The sequence below is a fragment of the Manis pentadactyla genome, chromosome 14 (assembly GCF_030020395.1).
Source record: "Manis pentadactyla isolate mManPen7 chromosome 14, mManPen7.hap1, whole genome shotgun sequence".
Classification (NCBI taxonomy): domain Eukaryota; kingdom Metazoa; phylum Chordata; class Mammalia; order Pholidota; family Manidae; genus Manis; species Manis pentadactyla.
Genome location: NC_080032.1, coordinates 54,272,993 through 54,295,314, shown reverse-complemented (window position 1 = coordinate 54,295,314; position 22,322 = coordinate 54,272,993). Strand labels below are relative to the sequence as shown.

Sequence of the window (22,322 nt, the reverse complement as noted above, 5' to 3'; positions counted from 1 at the left end):
CGTAAGTGAATTCTAGGATACTCCATGCAGTCAGCTTGGCGCTAATAGATTTTTTTTAAACAAATGCATTTAACATTTATACTCAATAGGCTTTTATAAACAAAGTAGTTACTTACATGGCATTAATTATATGAGCAGCCTCCTTCTGACAACTCCAATTCTTGTCTTTCAGAGTGATTTCTGAATATGTGTACATCAGGTGCTGAAAAAAAGAACAGCCCTGACACACCTTAAATACTCCTCTTTAGGGATAAAGGGCAAAAAAACTGGCAGATGCCTTTTCTGATTTGTAGTATTACTGATCATGTCTAGGAACCTGAAAACAAAACCCTCTGGAGACTACTTCCTTTTATAAAGGGTCACAAAGGATCACCGAGTGGCATAGGCCACAGGGCCCTGTGAGGCCAGGCTCCTGCCTGCCTTCCAGCCCAGTGCGCTGCACTGCCCACTCTTGCCCTCCCTGCCGCCGGCCACAGGCAGGCTCCCTTGGCTCTGAGAACACACAGGCTCTCCTCAACCTCTGGGCCTGTAGTAGATGGTGTCCCCACTCCCAGGGCCAGGACAAGGGTGAGACAAGTGAGGCATTCACCTCAGGTGCAAAATTTAATGGGAGCACCAAAAAACCCAGTAACCAAGATAAATAATATTTTAATGCAATATTACAAAATATCAAAATTAATGCCCCAAAGCTGTGGAGAATATAATAGCAGGAGTTTAAATAAAGATGGGATCCAACCCTGAACTTGCACCATCCACCTCACTTGCCTCACCCTAATCCTAGCCTTTTGGATCCTGGCTTTGAATTTGATTATTTTGTCATCACGGATCTTTTTTAGCATTAATTTGGAATTTTTAAACTTCACATTAAAATGTTATTTATCCTGATTCCTGAATTTTTGGTGGCCTTAAAAATTTTTTTTTGCCCCAGGGCAAATGCCTCACTTCCCCCACAGTCCTGGCAGACCCCCTGAATCCCTTCTGATGCTTCTGGTATGCTCACAGCCCTTTCTGTGTGCTTTTGATGCAGAAAGTCAGTGCCTGGCCTCTTTTCCTGAGGCTCTACATAGGGAGAGGGATACACTGGGGAAGGCTAGAAGTGCCAGGTAATTCCTTCCCACTTCTTCTCCTGTCCCGCCACCCTAATTCCTCAGCAGCCTCCCTGGGTAGCGCATTCTTGGGTAAGAACCTGGCTCTGTATGTCTCCTTTCATGAAGCATAACCTCATTCAGTACTTTGCACTACTTACTCCCTGCACCACTTAACTCCCTCTCTCAGATTCTTTACCTGGCCAGCTGCTTCTCATATCCTACTGTGTTGAAATGTCTCCTAAGAAATAAAAAAAAAAAAAAAAACCCTCACAAGAGGATACCATTTGCTTTTTACTTACCACCAGGGGCAGATTCTCTGCATCAAAATGTCTACTCTACAGGAAAATTAAGCTCACGTAATCAACAAAATGTTGCTATTAATATATACAATAAAGTGGTGGAATAATAAGAGCTCAGTGGAAACCCAAGATTTTAGTATTATTAGTAGTACATTCTTGTCCTAGCAGGGATATTTTTACAAAATGATGAGGTAAGATTTGTAAAGCAAGAGCCTTAGGGTGATGTTGAGTTTATGTAGATAAACACAAATCCTAATTTCTTACATCTGGGGCACCAGGGACCTGGAGTTCACATACATTTTGCAAAGAGATTGTCTGACTAATATTTTCCCTCAACTTTTAAAAAAAATATTATTTCTCCTTTCTGACTGATTCTTAAGGCTTCTTATTCTTACAGCATATTAAATCCTAGAATATATATAAATGCTAAAACGTGTTCCCTGGCACCCCAGTCAATTTAAATACCTGTAGTTGTTCATCAATGTAAGGGATTTTTAAAATTTCTATAGCAGGTGGTCTCAATGAAGGACTCTTGTTCAACATGCTGTAATGTTTAAAAAGAAAATTATTTTCCAAATGAACTAAAATAGAACTACAATTTGAAATAATTTCTGTGGCAATATATTTATTTCCATACCATTCCATTATGGCATTCAGTTCTCTTGGGTATCTCTCTGGGAGAGAAGGTGTGTCACCTTCAACAATTTTTAAAACAATGGACAAGAAATTGGATCCGGTGAATGCATGATTCATGCAGCACATCTCATATAAAATGCATGCCAAAGACCTCAAAACAAAGTCCAAGAATTTAAGTAAGAACAGCTGTCCTACTGTAATCTGACCATCACACTAAACCTCCAGTGTGTCGGGGCATTGCTGTGAGGCAGTAATAATAACTAACATACATTTTAGGTGTTCATTCAAAAGCTTCAGTTCCAAACTTTCTTTTCCATTTAAATAAATGTCTACTAAATAAATAGTAGAAAAATGAAAGAAGAAACTACAACATCTAGGTCAAATGACTGCTTTTTCACAGAGGAGAACAAACAAACCAAAAGGATTATGCTTGCACAATAGAGACTTGGTAGATACTCGATCAATGTAGTAAGGAATGTTTGAATTAACCTGTGAAGGCAAAATAAAATGTAGCTAAACATTGTCCTTTCTTAAGGCAATTTTCTTAATGTTATGTATGAAAATAACATTTTAATTTATCAGCCTAACCTTCCCTCTTTGTGTATCCAAGCATTTTGTAAAGGAAACTGACATTCTTTATTAGTTTTAGGAATAGAATCCATTTGTAAGTAGGATGGAAGAGCAGCTACTTGGAGCTCACACTAAAATGTATAATTCTCCCTGGGGGAACATGAAACAAAGTACTAAAATTCTAGAGCAGTCTACCACTGATTTGGATTAATCATGCAAATCTGTTTATCTCTCAACCAGCAGAATAATCTCCTAAATAACTCTATGTCATTATGAAAATGAAGAGGGAAATTGCTGCCTCAACTTAGTGTTAAGGAAGAACTGTTCCCCTGAAGTATTTTTAATCCTATGGGTATTTTGAATTAGGTAATTGGCCAGGTCTCCCTTTTCAATTTAGGTGCTTGGAAGATCATAAACTAAATTTAAATTGACTAAGCATAGGTTCAGTTTAATTTTAACACTGTCTTAGTTTCTCATAAAAGGCAGCATATATATAAACACATACATGAATACTATCATCTTGGCTATTTTGTGAGTGTTCATGAAAATGCACATTTGTAAGAGAATTCTGGATATATATATACTGTTTCTGTTCCAGTAAATAATTAAAACACTAAAGATTTCCAACTGATTGGTATTTCACATATTACAAAGCATTTTTATATATGTCTCAACAGAGAATCATAACTTCCAGTGAAAGAGAGACAATATTATATTTTTCCAATTTTATATATGAGGAAACTGGCTCAGACTCAGAGAAGTTAAATGACTTGACTACAGTTTCAAGATAATTTGTTTCCATATTCTGGACTATTTATCTTATAGAATGCTAGAATGAAGGGCAATTTGGAGAGAAATCCCTGACTAGAACACTAAGATCCAATGTAAACACTGTAAATTATTTGAAAGTCAATAAATTTTGCATTCATCTGTGAAATTTACATGATGTAGCAGCACATATTTAAATTTCAATACCAGAAGAAAAATTTCCTTCAATTAAGGTGAAAACAAGGGTATTTTTAGACAGACAAAAACTCGGAGAATTCATTGGCAGCAAGATAACACACAAATAAAAATCCCAAAAGGCAGTTCTTCCAATAGAAGAAAAATGATGCCAGACAAAAACAAGGAATGCAAGAAGGTTCAAAGAGCACGAGAAAGAGTAATTCAGTGAATACACGTAAGTCAATATTAACTCTATAAAATAATAGTAACAATATATAGTAGGGTTTAAAAATTACATAGAATAAAATTTCATGACAAAAACAATGCAAAAGACATAAGAAATATTTTAAGGTCCTAGCACTACTGGGAGAGTGGTGAAAAATAATAACTTTTACCAGACCTTAATAAGTCAACATTCTGCTATAATTGCTAGGTTTACCACCAAAAGAGCACTAAAATAATGTGTAGCTGACAAGTGTATCACTAACAAGTTACAAGAAGAGGAAAAAGCAATAAAAATTAAAGCCAAAGGGGGGAGGAACCAAGATGGCAGCTTGAATAGAGGAGCGGAAATCTCCTCCCAAAACCATATGTATTTTTGAAAATATAACAAATATAACTATTCCTAAAAGAGAGACCAGAAGACACACAGGACAACAGCCAGACTATATCCACACCTGCGAGAACCCAGCACCTCGCGAAGGGGGAAAGATACAAGCTGCGGCCCGGCGGGACCCAAGTGCCCCTTACCCCAGCTCCCAGCAGGAGGAGAGGAGTCAGAGCGGGGAGCGAGAGGGAGCCCAGGACTGCTAAATACCCAGCCCTAGCCATCCGCACCAGAGCACAGACACACAGTGCATGTGTGTGGTCCTGGATACTAGGGAAACAGGACAGTAAGACCTGTGAGCGGGTCCCCACGGCCAGCACACCTGGAACAAAGAAAAGTGAGTGCTTTTTGAAAGTTTTAAATGGACAGGGACCCCACAGCTGGACGGAAGCATCCCGTGACACTTAGCCCAGCAGCTGGGAATCTGAGGGAACACCAGGCGCCCTAAATCCCTGGGTGGCAGTGCCACTTGGAGGCTGCTCACAGTGATAAACAGCCTCCCACTTGTCTCCGCTCCAATGTGGCTCCGCCATATTGGAGCAGCAGACCAAGGCAGGCCACATGCATAGCAACCACGGAGCTTAATCCAGAGCGACCAGGCAAGAAGCAGTGGCCCCATCTGCACGCAGCTGCCTAGCACAAGCCGCTAGAGGTCGCTGTTCTCCCAAGAGAGGAAGGCCACAAACGAGCAAGAAGGGACATTCTCCCAGCTGACACACAGCGCCAGCCCCACACAACTACCTCCATCGCCATGAAAAGGCAAAAGAATTTGATACAGACCAAAATCACAGAGTCAACCCCTGAGAAGGAGATAGACCTAACCAGTCTTACTGAAAAATAATTCAAAATAAATATCATAACCATGCTGATGGAGCTGCAGAGAAATATACAAGAGGTATGGGATGATGTCCGGAGAGAAATTACAGAAATGAAACAATCTCTGGAAGGATTTATAAGCAGAATGGATAAGATGCAAGAGGCCATTGATGGAATACAAACCAGAGAACAGCAATGCATAGAAGCTGATGCAGAGAGAGATAAAAGGATCTCAAGAAATGAAACAATATTAAGAGAAATGTGTGACCAATCCAAAAAGAACAATATCCACATTATAGGGGTACAAGAAGAAGAAGAGAGAGAAAAAGGGATAGAAAGTGTCTTTGAAGAAATAATGGCTGAAAACTTCCCCAAACTGGGGGAGGAAATAATCGATCAGACCACGGAAATACACAGAACTCCCAACAGAAGGGACCCAAGGAGGACAACATCAAGACACATAATAATTAAAATGGCAAAGATCAAGGACAAGGACAGAGTTTTAAAGGCAGCTAGAGAGAGGAAAAAGGTCACCTACAAAGGAAAACCCATCAGGCTATCATCAGACTTCTCAACGGAAACCTTACAGGCCAGAAGAGAATGGCATGATATATGTAATGCAATGAAACAGAAGGGCCCTGAACCAAGAATACTGTATCCAGCATGATTATCATTTAAATATGAAGGAGTGATTAAACAATTCCCAGACAGGCAAAAGTTGAGGGAATTTGCCTCCCACAAAACACCTCCACAGGGTATTTTAGAGGGAATGCTCTAGATGGGAGTACTCCTAAGGCTAAACAGATGTCACCAGAGAAAATAAAATCACAGCAAAGAAAGCAGACCAACCAAATACTAACTAAAGGCAAAAAATAAAATCAACTACCCACAAAAGCAGTTAAAGGAAACACAAAACAGCACAGAATAAAACAAAGATCATATAAAGAATGGAGGAGGAGGAATAAAAAGGGAGAAAAATAATCACCAGACAGTGTTTATCATAGCTCAATAAGCAAGTTAAGTTAGACAGCAAGATACTAAAGAAGATAACCTTGAACCCTTGGGAACCATAAATCTAAAGCCTGCAATGGCAATATGTACATATCTTTCAATAATCACCCTAAATGTAAATGGACTGAATGCACCAATCAAAAGACACAGAGTAATAGAATGGATAAAAAAGCAAGACCCAACTATATACTGCTACAAGAAACTCACCTCAAACCCAAAGACATGCACAGACTAAAAGTCAAGGGATGGAAAAACATATTTCAGGCAAACAACAGAGAGAAGAAAGCAGGTATTGCAGTACTAGTATCAGAGAAAATAGACTTCAAAACAAAGAAAGTAACAAGAGATAAAGAAGGACATTACATAATGATAAAGGGCTCAGTCCAACAAGAGGATATAACCATTATAAATATATATGCACCCAACACAGGATCACCAGCATATGTGAAACAAATACTAACAGAACTAAAGGAGGAAATAGAATGCAATGCATTCATTTTAGGAGACTTCAACACACCACGCACTCCAAAGGATAGATCCATCAGACAGAAAATAAGTAAGGACATGGAGACACTGAAAAACACACTAGAACAGATGGACCTATTAGACATCTATAGAACTCTACATCCAAAAGCAACAGGATACACATTCTTCTCAAGTGCACATGGAACATTCTCCAGAATACACCACATACTAGGCCACAAAAAGAGCCTCAGTAAATTCAAAGAGATTGAAATCCTACGAACGAACTTTTCAGACCACAAAGGTATAAAACTAGAAATAAATTGTACAAAGGAAACAGAAAGGATCACAAACACATGGAGGCTTAACAACATGCTCCTAAATAATCAATGGATCAATGCACAAATTAAAATAGAGATCAAGGAATATATGGAACAAATGACAACAACAACACAAAGCCCCAACTTCTGTGGAACGCTGCGAAAGCAGTCTTAAGAGGAAAGTATATAGCAATCCAGGCATACTTAAAGAAGGAAGAACAATCCCAAATGAATAGTCTAACGTCACAATTATCGAAATTGGAAAAAGAAGGACAAATGTGGCCTAAAGTCAGGAGAAGGAGGGACATAATAAAGATCAGAGAAAAAATAAACAAAATTGAGAAGAAAAAAACAATAGAAAAAAATCAATGAACCCAAGAGGTGGTTCTTTGAGAAAATAAACAAAATAGATAAGCCTCTAGCCAGACTTATTAAGAGAAAAAGAAAATCAACACACATCAACAGAAACAGAAACGAGAAAGGAAAAATCACGACAGACTCCACAGAAATACAAAGAATTATTAGAGAATACTATGAAAACCTATTTGCTAACAAGCTGGAAAACCTAGAAGAAATGGACAACTTCCTAGAAAAATACAACCTTCCAAGACTGACCAAGGAAGAAACACAAAATTAAACAAACCAATCACGAACAAAGAAATTGAAGCGGTAATCAAAAAACTACCCAAGAACAAAACCATCGGGCCAGATGGATTTACCTGGGAATTTTATCAGACATACAGAGAAGAGATAATACCCAATCTCCTTAAAGTTTTCCAAAAATAGAAGAGGAGGGAATACTCTCAAACTCATTCTATGAAGCCAACATCACCCTAATACCAAAACCAGGCAAAGACCCCACCAAAAAAGAAAACTACAGACCAATATTCCCGATGAACGTAGATGCAAAAATACTCAACAAAATATTAGCGAACCAAATTCAAAAATATATAAAAAGGATCATACACCATGACCAAGTGTGATTCATCCCAGGGATGCAAGGATGGTACAACATTCAAAAATCCATCAACATCATCCACCACATAAATAAAAAGAAGGACCAAAACCACATGATTATCTCCATAGATGCTGAAAAAGCATTTGACAAAATTCAACATCCATTCATGATAAAAACTCTCAGTAAAATGGTCATAGAGGGCAAGTACCTCAACATAATAAAGGCCATATATGATAAACCCACAGCTAACATCATACTGAACAGCGAGAAGCTGAAAGCTTTTCCTCTGCGATCGGGAACAAGACAGGGATGCCCACTCTCCCCACTGTTATTCAACATAGTACTGGAGGTCCTAGACATGGCAATTAGAGAAAACAAAGAAATACAAGGAATCCCGATTGGTAAAGAAGAAGTTAAACTGTCACTATTTGCAGATGACATGATACTGTACATAAAAACCCTAAAGACTCCACTCCAAAACTACTAGAACTGATATCGGAATACAGCAAAGTTGCAGGATACAAAATTGACACACAGAAATTTGTGGCTTTCCTATACACTAACAATGAACCAATAGAAAGAGAAATTAGGAAAACAATTCCACTCACAATTGCATCAAAAAGAATAAAACACCTAGGAATAAACCTAACCAAAGAAGTGAAAGACTTATACCCTGAAAACTATAAGACATTCTTAAGAGAAATTAAAGAGGACACTAACAAATGGAAACTCATCCCGTGTTCTTGACTAGGAAGAATTAAAATAGTCAAAATGGCCATCCTGCCCAAACCAATATACAGATTTGATGCAATCCCTATCAAATTACCAACAGCATTCTTCAATGTACTGGAACAAATAGTTCAAAAATTCATATGGAAACACCAAAGACCCCGAATAGCCAAAGCAATCCTGAGAAGGAAGAATAAAGTAGGGGGGATCTCACTCCCCAACTTCAAGCTCTACTACAAGCCATAGTAATCAAGACAATTTGGTACTGGCACAAGAACAGAGCCACAGACCAGTGGAACAAAATAGAGACTCCAGAAATTAACCCAAACATATATGGTCAGTTAATATATAATAAGGAGCCATGGACATACAATGGGGAAATGACAGTCTCTTCAACAGATGGTGCTGGCAAAACTGGACAGCTACATGTAAGAGAATGAAACTGTATCACTGTCTAACCCATACACAAAAATAAATTCAAAATGGATCAAAGACCTGAATGTAAAGTCATGAAACCATAGAAGTCCTAGAAAAAAACATAGGCAAAAATACCTTGGACATAAACATGAGCGACTTCTTCATGAACATATCTTCCTGGGCAAGGAAAACAAAAGCAAAAATGAACAAGTGGGAGTACATTAAGCTGTATAGCTTCTGTACAGAAAAGGACACCATCAATAGAACAAAAAGGCACCCTACAGTATGGGGAATATATTCATAAATGACAGATCCAATAAAGGCTTGATATCCAAAATATATAAAGAGCTCACACACCTCAAGAAACAAAAACCAAATAATCCAATTAAAAAATGGGCAGAGATGAGCAGAAAGTTCTCCAAAGAAAAAATTCAGATGGCCAACAGACACATGAAAAGATGCTCCACATTGCTAGTTATCAGAGAAATGCAAATTAAAACCACAATGAGATATCACCTCACACCAGTAAGGAATGGCTACCATCCAAAAGACAAACAACCACAAATGTTGGTGAGGTTGTGGAGAAAGGCGAACCCTCCTATACTGCTGGTGGGAATGTAAATTAGTTCACCCATTGTGGAAAGCAGTATGCAGGTTCCTCAAAATGCTCAGAATAGACATACCATTTGACCCAGGAATTCCACTTCTAGGAATTTATCCTAAAAATGCAGCAGCCCAGTTTGAAAAAGACAGATGCACCCCTATGTTTATCACAGCACTATTTACAATAGCCAAGAAATGGAAGCAACCTAAGTGTCCATCAGTAGATGAATGGATAAAGAAGAAGTGGTACATATACACAATGGAATATTATTCAGCCATAAGAAGAAAACAAATCCTACAATTTGCAACAACATGGATGGAGCTAGAGGGTCTTATGCTCAGTGAAATAAGCCAGGCAGAGAAAGACAAGTACCAAATGATTTCACTCATATGTGGAGTATAAGAACAAAGAAAAACTGAGGGAAAACAGAAGCAGACTCACAGAACCCAAGAATGGACTAACAGTTACCAAAGGGAAAGGGACTGGGGAGAATGGAAGGGAAGGGAGGGATAAGGGTGGGGAAGAAGAAAGGGGGTATTAGGATTAGCATGTATAATATGGGGGGGAGGAATGGGGAGGGCTGTGCAACACAGAGAAGACAAGTAGTGATTCTACAACATCTTACTACGCTGATAGGCAGTGACTGTAATGGAGTTTGTTGGGGGGAGTTGGTGAAGGGGTGCCCTAGTAAACATAATGTTCTTTATGTAATTGTAGATTAATGATAACAAAATTTGAAAAATTAAATGCAAAAGAAAGCAAGAAAGGAGAGAAGATACATAAAACCATAGTATATATAGAAAGCAAATAAGATAACTAATAAAAATACAAATATAGAGTAATTATATTAAATGTAAATGGACAACACTTTAATTAAAAAGACTGGGCAAAAACATATAGTGCTCATGAAACTAACCTTAACTATAAGAACACAGAGCCATTAACAGGAAGAGGTATACCATGCAAATATTTATCAGAATATTTCTGGTGTATCTATAGGAGTATCCAACTTAGGTAAACTTAATGGCAAGAACCACTACCAAGATTAAAATGGTGGACTGATAAATCAAACCACTAGGAACATATAGCAATTCTAAAACCTAGTAACTGTGTGTGTGTGTGTGTGTGTGAAACAAAATTTATGAAATTAAAAGGAAAAGCAGACAAACTTAAAATCATAGGGAGTTTACCTCTTATAATAGCTGGTATAATAAGAAGACAGAAAATCAATAATGATAGAAAAAATCTAAACACAATTACCAAAATTGACAAAATTAACAAATCAACATAAATGCAACCAACCAAAGAAATTCACTCTTTTCAAGGGTATATGGAACTTTTTCCAAAATTGACCTAACACAGGGTCATGCAGCAAGTCTCAAAAGACTTCCAAGGATTGAAAACTTAAGACTATAGTCTGTGACCACAGTGAAGTTAAGCTCTACATAAATAACAGAAATAGAGAAAAAACCCACAAAATTTCCAACTGCTTGAAAATTAAAGAATACACATCTAAATAATCCCTAGGTGAAACAAGGAATTCCAACAGAAACAGAAATTAGAAAATATTTTTAACCAAATGTCAATGAAGGTACAAAGTATTAACGTTTATTGATCTTTGATGTGGAGAAATATAGGGGAATAAGAGGTCACTGTGATAACCTCCTCTTACATACACATGAGGAAGCAACTTCCCTGAATACAACCAACTCTAAAAATGATCTGAAAAGTATAGAACAGACCATCTGTACCTGTGAAGAAGAGAGGACCACATGAGAAAGGTAAAGGGGCAGAGCCACAACTGATCAGGACCCAAGCCCTACACTCATCCCAGCCTACAAGCCAGAAGGAGAGGAATGGGATGGTAAATGGATAAATGTTTAAGGGATAAATGCTCAAGAACCTGGCACACCTGACCCTGGGAATATGCTCCAGGAAGATGACTCCCCATTGCATTTGGCTTTGAAGATTAATGGGGCTTTACAACAGGGAAATTTGGAGTATTGTGGGGTGCTGAGACTCTGGTTCTGTGAAGAAATCATGCTCTGTCACTCCCTAAGAGATCCAAAATAGAAATAGCAGTTTGAAAGATTTGCTAATCTTTGGAAGTGAGCTGGAGGTGGGAGGGTCTAATGGGGTTCTTTCCTGAGGAAAAAGGACATAAAGAGGACAGTTTTCCAGGATCCTCCCAAGGAGCCACATGCTTGTGGGAACCAGCTTTGAAACCCATTGGCCCACTGACTCAGCCCTGGCAGTCCTCCTGCAGACCTGGGCCACCAAACATATTCAGTCCAGCAGTAGTCAGCCATTGCAGATAGGCAGAGGGTGACCCCACCTTCAACACATCCCAGCAGAAATGACAGGCATCACACAAAGAACACACAGAGACTAGTAGTGGGGATCCACCATTATTGGCAGAAGACATAAGGAGACAGCAGTAGTAATCCACTCTTTCTGATGACAGGCAAAAGAGTGGGCCCCACCCACAGTCCACCAACAGCAGCCATGGCTCATCCACAATAGAGAACTGGGTTCTCGTGAGCGGGGGGTTTTGTACTTTCGGGCACCACAGGATACCTACTACCTAAAGCCACTACTTTCAAGACCAGGAGACATAGCTGATCTATCTAATACCCAGAAACCTAAAGTCAATAACGAACATAACAAAAAGAAAAATAAAGAAAGGAATCCAAGTATAACACTAAAGACAGTAATCAAATAACAAGGGAAGAGAGCAAAAGAGGAAGAAAGGAGCAGAGAGGAATCACAAAAATAAACAGAAAACAATTAACAAAATAGCAGTAAGTACATTCTCATCAATAATTACTTTAAATGTGAATGGCTAAGTAAACCAATCAAAAGACATAGGGTGGCTAAATGGATAGAGAAATAAGACCCATCTATATGCTGTCTACAAAAGACTCATTTCAGATATAAAGACATCAACAGACTGAAAGTGAAGGAATAGAAGAAGATATTCCACAGAAATTGAAGAGAAAAAATGCAGGAGTAGCAATACTTATATCAGACAAATAGATTTCAAAACAAAGAATGTAACAAGAAATAAAGAAGGGCATTACACGATGATAAAGAGATAGGTCCAAAAGAGATAAAACAATTGTAAATATTTATATACTCAACAGAGGAGCCCCTAAGCATATAAAGCAAATATTAACAGACATAAAGAGAGAAAATGAGAGTAACAATAATAGTAGGGGACTTAACACCTATCAATGGATATATCATCCAGACACAAAATAAAGGAAAGAGGGGCATTGAATGACATTTTAGACCAGATGGACTTAACAGATATATACAGAACATTCTACCCAAAAGCAGCAGACTACTGCTTTTACTCAAGTGCACATGAAACATTCTCCAGAATAGATAACATACTAGGACAAAAAACATGTCTTAGTAAATTTAAGAAGAGTGAAATTGTATCAAGCATCTTTTCAGACCACTGTGGTATGAAACTGCAAATTAATTTTAAGAAAAAAAATGGAAAAAATACAGAGAGGGTAAACAGCATGCTTATAAATAATCAATAGGTAAATGAATAGATCAAAGAGGAAGCCAAACAATGCATGGAGACAAAAGCAAACAGAAACACTACAGTTCAAAATATGTGGGATGCAGCAAAAGCAGTTCTAAGAGGAAAGTTTACAGCAATATAGGCCTGTCTCAAGAAACAATAACAATCTTAAACAAATAATTGAACCTTACAACTAAAGGAACTATAAAAAGAACAAGCAAAGCCCAAAGTTAGTAGAAGCAGAGACATAATAAAGATCAGACTCGAAATAAATAAGAGACTAAAAAAAATCAATAGAAAAGAATCAATAAAACCTAGTTATTCAAGAAGATTTACAAAATAGACAAATCTTTTGCTAGACTTACCAAGAAAAAAAGAGAACATGAATTAACAAAATCAGAAATTAAAAAGGAGAGATTACAAACACCACCACAGAAATTCAAAGAATTTAAAGAAAATTCTATGAAAGGTTATATGACAATAAATTGGATGACCTAGAAAAAATGGACAATTCCTAGAATTTTGATTTTCTAGACTGAACCAGGAAGAAACAGAAAGTCTAAACAGACTGAATACTAATAATGAAATTACACTAGTAATTTAAAAACTCACAAGAAACAAAAGTCTATAAGCAAATGGCTGCACAGGTGAATTCTATGAAACTCTTAAAGACAAGAAAATACCTATCCTTATTAAAATATTCCAAAAAATAGAAGAGGAGGAAATACTTACAAACTGATTGTATGAGATCAGCATTACTCTAATACTAAAACCAGGTGAGACATTACAAAGAAAAAAGAAAGAAAATGACAGACCAATATCCCTGATAAACATATATGTAAAAATCTTCAACAAAATATTAACAAACCAAATTCAAAAATACATTAAAGGATCATTTATCACAACCAAGTAGAACTTAATCCAGGGATGCAAAGATGGTAGAATATCTGCAAATCAAGCAATGTGATATACCACATTAACAAAAGGAAGGATAAACACCATATGATCATCTCAACAGGTGCTGAAAAAGCAGTTGACAAAATTCAACATCCATTCATGCTAAAAACTCTTAACAATGTGGGCATACAGGGAACACATATTAACATAATAAAGAACATGTATGACAAACCCACAGCTAACATCATACTCAATGGAAAAAAGCTAAAAGCTCTTCCTGTAAAATCAGGAATAAGACAAGGATGCCAACTCTCACCACTTTTATTCAACATAGGACTAGAAATCCTAACCACAGAAATCAAACAAGAAAGATAAATAAAATAGGCATTGCAAATGATAAGAAGTAAAGCTGTCAGTATTTGCAGATGACTTGATACTCTATGTAGAAAACCCTAAAGATGCAAACAAAAAAAAAACTATTAGAACTAATAAATGAATTCAGCAAAATTGCAGGATACAAAATCAATATATAGAAATCCATTGCATTCTTATATGCTAATAATGAACTAGGAGAAAGAGAAACCAAGAATATAATTCCATTTACCACTGCACCAAAAAGTATAAATTACCTGGGAATAAATGTAACCATGCAGGTGAAAGACCTGTACTCTCAAAACTATTAACAGACATTGATGAAAGAAATTGAAGAAGACACAAATAAATGGAAATACATCCTGTGCTCATGGATAGAAAGAATTAACATCGTCAAAATGGCCATCCTGCCCGAAGCAATCTACAAATTCAATGTAATTCCCTTCAAAATACCAATGGCATTGTTCAATGAAACAGAGCAAAGAATCCTATAGTTTATGTGGAACCCCAAAAGACTAGGAATAACCAACAATGTGAAAATGGCTGAAGTTTTAGCTTTGAGTCATTCTCAAGATGCAGATTAAAAGCAGCTTTGGGGCAGAGAAAAAGTAGTGAAGGAGGAAGGCAAGTTGGATACCTCTTCCAAAAACACATAAAAGAAAAACAATACAGCAAATACAACTAAACCTGAAAATGACCTGAACACTGCAGAACAGACTACCTACACCTGGGGAAGAAGAGAAGGGTAAAGTGGTAGAGCAGCAATCAAGTGGAACCCAAGGCTTCCTTCCACCTCATTGTACAGGCAGGATAAAGAGGAAAGCTGAACACTTGGCCCTGGAGATCTGCTCCAGGAGCACGAGCCCACATTACATTGCATTCTGGTCAATAGCAGGATTGGAACACTTGGGGAGGCTGAGATCCAGTGCTTTGTGGATAACAGGCAAGTTCTACCAGTCCCCTGAGACAAAAGCAGAGGTGGTAGTTTGAAAGAATTGCCAGCAGTAGGAGGGGTACCAGAGGGGTAAGTGTTGCCCAGAGCTCTCTCCTCAGGAGAAAGAGTAAGTGGATGATAACTCCCCAGCCTGTCCTCAGTCCAACAGGTCATGAACTCTCAGGAACACTAGATACTCCACCCCTTCACTGGAAATGCAGCCCCAAGGCTTCTCCCTCTGAGCATTGCCAACCAACCCACTTGGCCCAGGAGCAGCATCAGACTTTGCTGCCTGGCAGGTAGAGGTAGACTCTCCCAGCTTCCTTGGCTCCATTTCAGCCCAACCAGGGTGATGCCTGCAGGAGCCCCGAGAGTACTTTGCTCACTGCAGGTGTCCAATCCCATGCTGTGCATTGGGCCTGGGCAGAGCAACACATCAGACCACCCACCCCATTAACTCTACAGACCCACTACCGTTGCAGGGCAAGGAGAGGGTGGTCCCACCCAGTGATTCCAGTAGAGATTTCTGCGCCAATCACAAAGGCATTGCTGAAGCAAACTGCTTGTCCAGACTCATCAACTACACAAGACAGACAAATACAGTCCTGCCCACTGCATGCCAACACCTGGGTCTTGCACACTGGAGAATAAGGAGTCTTGAGCTTCTGGGCACCATAGAAGGCCTCCTTCATAAAGATTTTTTTCCATAGGCCAGGAAGCATAGCAGATCCATCTAATACAAAGGAAGAAACACAGAAACACTGACAAAATGAGGAGGCAGAGGGATATGTTCCACACAAACCTACAAGAAAAGACAACAGAAAGAGGGCTAAATGAAACAGAGATCACCAATCTTCTTGATAAATATTTCAAAGTAAAAGTTAAAACATGCTCAGGGATCAACAGAAAAATATCCAAGACCTCAGGGAGGACTTCAACAAAGGGATAGATGACCTGAGAAAGAGCCACTCAGAGCTAAAGAACACAGTATCTGAAATGAAACATACAATGGAGGGATTTAAGAGTAGATTATTGCAGGTAGAGGAGATTGTCGATGAGATGAAATTAAAGAATAGGAACACAATGAAGCTGAGGAACAGAGAGAAAAAAGAATTTCAAGGAATGAAAGAATAAGAAAGCTGTGTGACCAATCCAAAAAAACACAATATTCACATAATAGGGGTACCAGAAGGAGAAGAGGGACACAAAGGGATAGAAAATCTCTGAGAAAATAATTATTGAAAACTTCCACAATCTGGGGAAGGAAACAGACATTCAGGTCATAGAAGCACAGAGACCCTAACAAAAGGAACACCAGGAAAACAACACCAAAACATATAATAATTAAAATAACAAAGATCAAGGATAAGGAGAGCATAGTGACAGAACACAGAGTGAGAAAAAAGATTACTTATCAAGGAAATCCCATCACGCTATCAGCAGACTTCTCAGCAGAAACTTTACAAACCAGAAAGGTGTAGCATAACATATTTAATATAATGAAAGTGAAGGACTTCTAACCCAGAATCCTCTACCCAGCAAGATTATCATTTAAATTTGAAGCAGGTATTAAACAATTTACTGATAAATAAAAATTGAAGAAATTCACCACCACTAAGCCAGCACTACAGGATATGTTAAAGAGACAGCTGTAGATGGAGATTTCTTAAGTATAAATAGCTTTCCCTAGTGAAAATAAACCCAGTAAAGGGAGTAGATCAATTAATTAGCAGACAAGTACAAAATTAAAGAAAAAACAAAAGAAACAGTCAAATATACAAAGCATCAGTGAAGGGTACACAGAAGGTGCAGATTATGACATCTACTCCATAAAGTGTGGAGGAGAAGGAGGAGGAAGAAGAAAAAGGTACCTGTAGATTTTGTTTGAAATACAGTAATCAGCAATTTAAAATAGATTGTTATATTGTGAGGAAGCTATACTTGAACCTTTGGTAATTACAAAACTAAAGACAATAATAGATACACAAATAATAATAGTAACAATAAAAAAGAGAAATGTACTCATAACACTAAAGAAAACTGTCAAATAACAACAGTATAAGAGAGGAAGAAAGGAACAAAGAGAAGCTATAAAAACTACCAGAAAATAAGTAATAAAATGATAATAAGCCCTGTTTCATCAATAATCACCTTAAAAGTAAATGAGTTGAATGCACCAATCAAAAGACACAGAGAGGCAGAATACATAAAAAAACAAGACCCATCTATATGCTGCCTACAAGGGACTCATTTCAGACCCAAAGCCATGTGAAGACTAAAAGTGAAGGGATGGAAAAAGATATTTCATGCAACTAATAGGGAGAAAAAAGCAGTACTTGTATCAGTCAAAATAGACTTCAAAAAAAAGAAAGTCAAAAAGACAAAGAAGGGCATTATATAATGATGAAGGGGTTGGTCTAACAAGAGAATATAACCATTATAAATATCTCTGCACCCAATAGGAGCACCTAAATATGTGAAACAAATGCTAATAGAATTAAACAGGGAAATAGAATGCAATGCATTCATTTTAGGAAATTTTAACACACCACTCACACAAAAAGACAGATCAAGCAAACAGAAAATAAGTATGGAGACAGCTCTGAACAACACATTAGAACATATGGACCTAACAGACTTATATAGAACCTCCACCCAAAAGCAGTAGGATACACTTTCTTCTCAAGTGTACTTGGAACATTTTCCAGAGTATATCACATTACTAGGCCAGAAAAAGAGCCCCAGTAAACTCAGAAGGATTAAGATTGTACTAACCAGCTTCTCAGACCACATAGGTATGAGATAAATTTTGCAAAGAAAACAAAAAAGCCCACAAACACATGGAGGCTTCACAACATGCTCCTAAATAATCAATGGATTAGTGACTAAATTAAAACAGAGATCAAATAATATATGGAGACAAATGAAAACTCAGCCCCAAAGCTGTGAGATATAGCAAAGGCAGTTCTAAGAGGAAAGTACACTGCAATACAGGCCTACTTCAAGAAAGAAGAACAATCCCATATGAACAGTCTAAAGTAACAATTAATGAAACTAGAAAAAGAAGAACAAAGGAGGCCCAAAGTCAATAAAAGTAGGGACATAATAAAGATCAGAGCAGAAATTTTAAAAAATGGACAAGAATAAAACAGTAGAAAGAATTAATGAAACCAGGAGCTGGTTCTTTAAGAAAATAAGCAAAATAGATAAATCCCTAGCCATACTTGTCAAGAAAAAAAGAGTTTACCCACATAAACAGAACCAAAAATGAAAAGGAAAAATCAATAGGGACACCACAGAAATACAAAGAATTATTAGAGAATACTATGACAAATTATATGCTAACAAATTGGATAACCTAGAAGAAATGGACAATTTCCTAGAAAAATACAACTTTCCAAGGCTGACCCAAGATGAAACAGAAAATCTGAACAGACCAATTATTAGCAATGAAATCGAATTGGTAATCAAAAAAGTACCTAAGAACAAAATTCCTGAACCAGATGGCTTCATGACTGAATTCTACCAAATATTTAAAGAAGACCTAGTACCCATCCTTAGAGTATTCCAAAAAGTAGACCAGGAGGGAATACTCCAAACTCAATCTTTGAGGACAGCATCACTCTAATACCAAAAACAGACAAAGACAGCAGGAAAAAAGAAAATTATAGATCAATATCCCTGATGAACATACATGCAAAAATCCTCACCAAAATATTAGTAAACTGAATTCAAAAATGTATCAAAAAGGTCATCCATCTTGATCAAGTGAGATTTATTCCAGGAATGCAAGGATGGTACAATATTTGGAAATCAATCAACATAATACACCACATCAACAAAAGGGACAAAAATTACGTGATCAACTCAATAGATGCTGAAAATGCATTTAACAAAATTCAACATCCATTCATGCTAAAAACTCTCAACATAGTGGATATAGAGGATACGTATGTCAGCATAATAAATGATATATATATAACAAACCCACAGCCAATATCATACTTAACAGCAAAAAGCTGAAAGCTTTTCCTCTAAGATTGGGAACAAGACAAGGAGGCCCACTCTCCCCACTTTTACTTAACATAGTACTGAAGGTCCTAGCCACAGTAGACAACTCAAAGAGATAAAAAGCATCCAAATTGGTAAGGAAAAGTTAAACTGTCACTATTCGCAGATGACATATTATACATTAAAAATCCTAAAGAATCCACCAAAAATCTACTAGAAATAATAATTGGATTCAGCAAAGTTGCAGGATACAAAATTAATACACAGATATCTATTGCATTCTTATATACTAACAATGAACTAGCAGAAAGAGAAACCAGGAAAAAAACTCCATTTACAATTGCATCAAAAACAATAAAATACCTAGGAATAAACCTAACCAAGGAGGTGAAAGACCTATACCCTGAAAACTACAAGACACTCATGACAGAAATCAAAGAAGACACCAATAAATGGAAACCTATCTCATGCTTATGGGTAGGAAGAACTAATGTTGTCAAAATGGCCATCCTGCCTAAAGCAATCTATAGATTCAATGCAATCCCTATCAAAATACCAACAATATTCATCAGTGAACTAGAACAAATAGTTCTAAAATTCATATGGAACCACAAAAGACCCCGAATAGCCAAAGCAATACTGAGAAGGAAGAACAGAGCTGGGGGAATTATGCTCCTCAGCTTCAAGCTCTACCACAAAGCCACAGTAATCAAAACATTTTGGTACTGGCACAAGAACAAACCCATAGATCTATGGAACAGAATACAGAACCCCAATATAAACCAAGACATACATGGCAATTAATATATGATAAAGGCCATGAATATACAATGGGAAAATGAGGGTCTCTTCAACAATTGGTATTGGCAAAACTGGACACCTACATGTAAGAGAATGAAGATTATTGTCTAACTCCACATACAAAAGTAAACTCAAAATGGATCAAAGACCTGAGTGGAAGTCATGAAATCATAAAACTCTTAGAAGAAAACACAGGCAAAAATCTCTTGTCTGTAAACATGAACAACTTTTTCCCAAACACATCTCCTTAGGTAAGGCAAACAAAATAAAAAATGAACACATAGGATTACATCAAACTAAAGAACTTCTGTACAGCAAAGGACAACATCAACAGAACAAAAAGGCATCCCTACAGTATGGGAGAATATATTAGTCAGTGATTTATCTGATAAGGGATTAACATCCAAAATATATAAAGAACTCAAATACCTCAACACCCAAAAAACAAATAACCCGATTAAACAATGAGCAAGGATCTGAACAGACACTTCTCCAAAGAAAAAATTAGAGTGGTCAACAGGCACATGAAAACATTCTTCACAACACTAATTACCAGGGAAATGAAAATTAAAACCACAATGAGATATTACCTCACACCAGTTAGGATGGCCACCATCCAAAAGACAACAACAAATATTGGCAAGGATGTGGAGAAAGGGGAACCCTTCTACACTGCTGGTGGGAATGTCAATTAGTTCAACCATTGTGGAAAGCGATATGAAGGTTTCTCAAAAAACTAAAAATAGAAATACCATTTGATCCAGGAATTCTGCCCCTAGGAATTTATCTGAAGAAAAAAAGATCCCTGGTTCAAAAAGACATATGCACCCCTATGTTTATCGCTACACTGTTTGCAATAGCCAAAATATAGAAGCAACCTAAGTGTCCATAAGTAGATGAATGGATAAAGTAGATGTGGTACACATACACAGTGGAATATTATTCAGCCATTAAAAGAAAAGAAGGACTGCCATTTGCAACAACATGATGGAGCTAGAGGACATTATGCTCAGTGAAATAATCCAGGCAGAGAAAGACAAGTACCAAATGATTTCACTCATTTGTGGAGTATAATAACAAAGCAAAATTGAAGGAACAAAACATTAGCAGACTCACAGACTCCAAGAAGAGATTAGCATTTACTGAAGAGAAATGGGTAGGAGGAGGGGTGGTAAGGGAGGGAGTAGGGGATTAAGGGGCACTATAATTCACAATCACAATATAGGTAGGTCACACGGAAGGCAGTACAGCATGGAGAAGACAAGTAATGACTCTATAGGATCATACTACACTGATCGACAGTGACTGCAATGGGGCTGGAGTGAGGATTTGATAATATAAGTGACTGTTGAAACCACAATGTTGGTCTTGTGAAACCTTCATAAGATTGTATATCAATGATACTTTAATTTAAAAATTAATTTAATGTAAACTAGAAATGGATCAAAGGCCTGAATGTAAGTCATGAGACCATAAAACTCTTAGAAGAAAACACAGGCAAAAATCTCTTGAATACAAACATGAGCAACATTTTTCTGAACACATCTACTCAGGCAAGGGAAGCAAAAGCAAAAATGAACATATGGGACTACATCAAACTAAAAAGCTTCTGTACAGCAAAGGACAACATCAGCAGAACAAAAGGGTATCCTACAGTATGGGAGAATATATTTGTAAATGACTTATCTGACAAAGAATTAACATCCAAAATATATAAAGAACTCACACACCTCAATACACCAAAAGCAAATAACCCAATTAAAAAATGGACAGAGGACCTGAACAGACATCCCCCAAAGAAGAAATTTAGATGGCCAACAGTCACATGAAAAGATGGTCCACATCGCTAATCATCAGGGAAATGAAGATCAAAACCACAATAACATATCACCTAACACCAGTTAGGACTGCCACTATCCAAAAGACAAGAAATAACAAATGCTGGATAAATGGGAACCCTCCTACACTTTTGGTGGGAATATAAATTGGTTCAACCACTTTGGATAGCAGTATGGAGGTTCCTCTAAAAACTAAAAATAGAAATACCATTTGACCCAGTTATTCCCCTCCTGGGAATTTACCTGTAGAAAACAAAATCCCTGATTCAAAAAGACATATGCACCCCTATGTTTGTTGCCACACTATTTGCAATTGCCAAGATATGGAAGCAACCTAAGTTTCCATCATTAGATGAATGGATAAAGATGATGTGGTACATATACACAAGGGAATATTATTCAGCCATAAAAAGAAAAGAAGGACTACCATTTTCAACAACATGATGGAGCTAGAGGGTATTATGCTCAGTGA

General features: G+C 37.3%; 1 protein-coding gene across 1 annotated transcript in view; it reads right to left on the bottom strand.

Annotated features, from left to right (window-relative positions):
- The window catches only part of NEK11 (NIMA related kinase 11), a 356,448-nt gene that overhangs the window by 165,548 nt on the left and 168,578 nt on the right, over positions 1-22,322 (bottom strand). The window contains exons 4-6 of the mRNA XM_036894778.2: positions 2,025-2,174; positions 1,853-1,931; positions 117-202 (exon numbers count right to left, since the gene is read on the bottom strand). Coding sequence (XP_036750673.2) covers positions 117-202; positions 1,853-1,931; positions 2,025-2,174 — 315 coding nt within the window. The remainder of the gene's footprint in view (positions 1-116; positions 203-1,852; positions 1,932-2,024; positions 2,175-22,322) is intronic.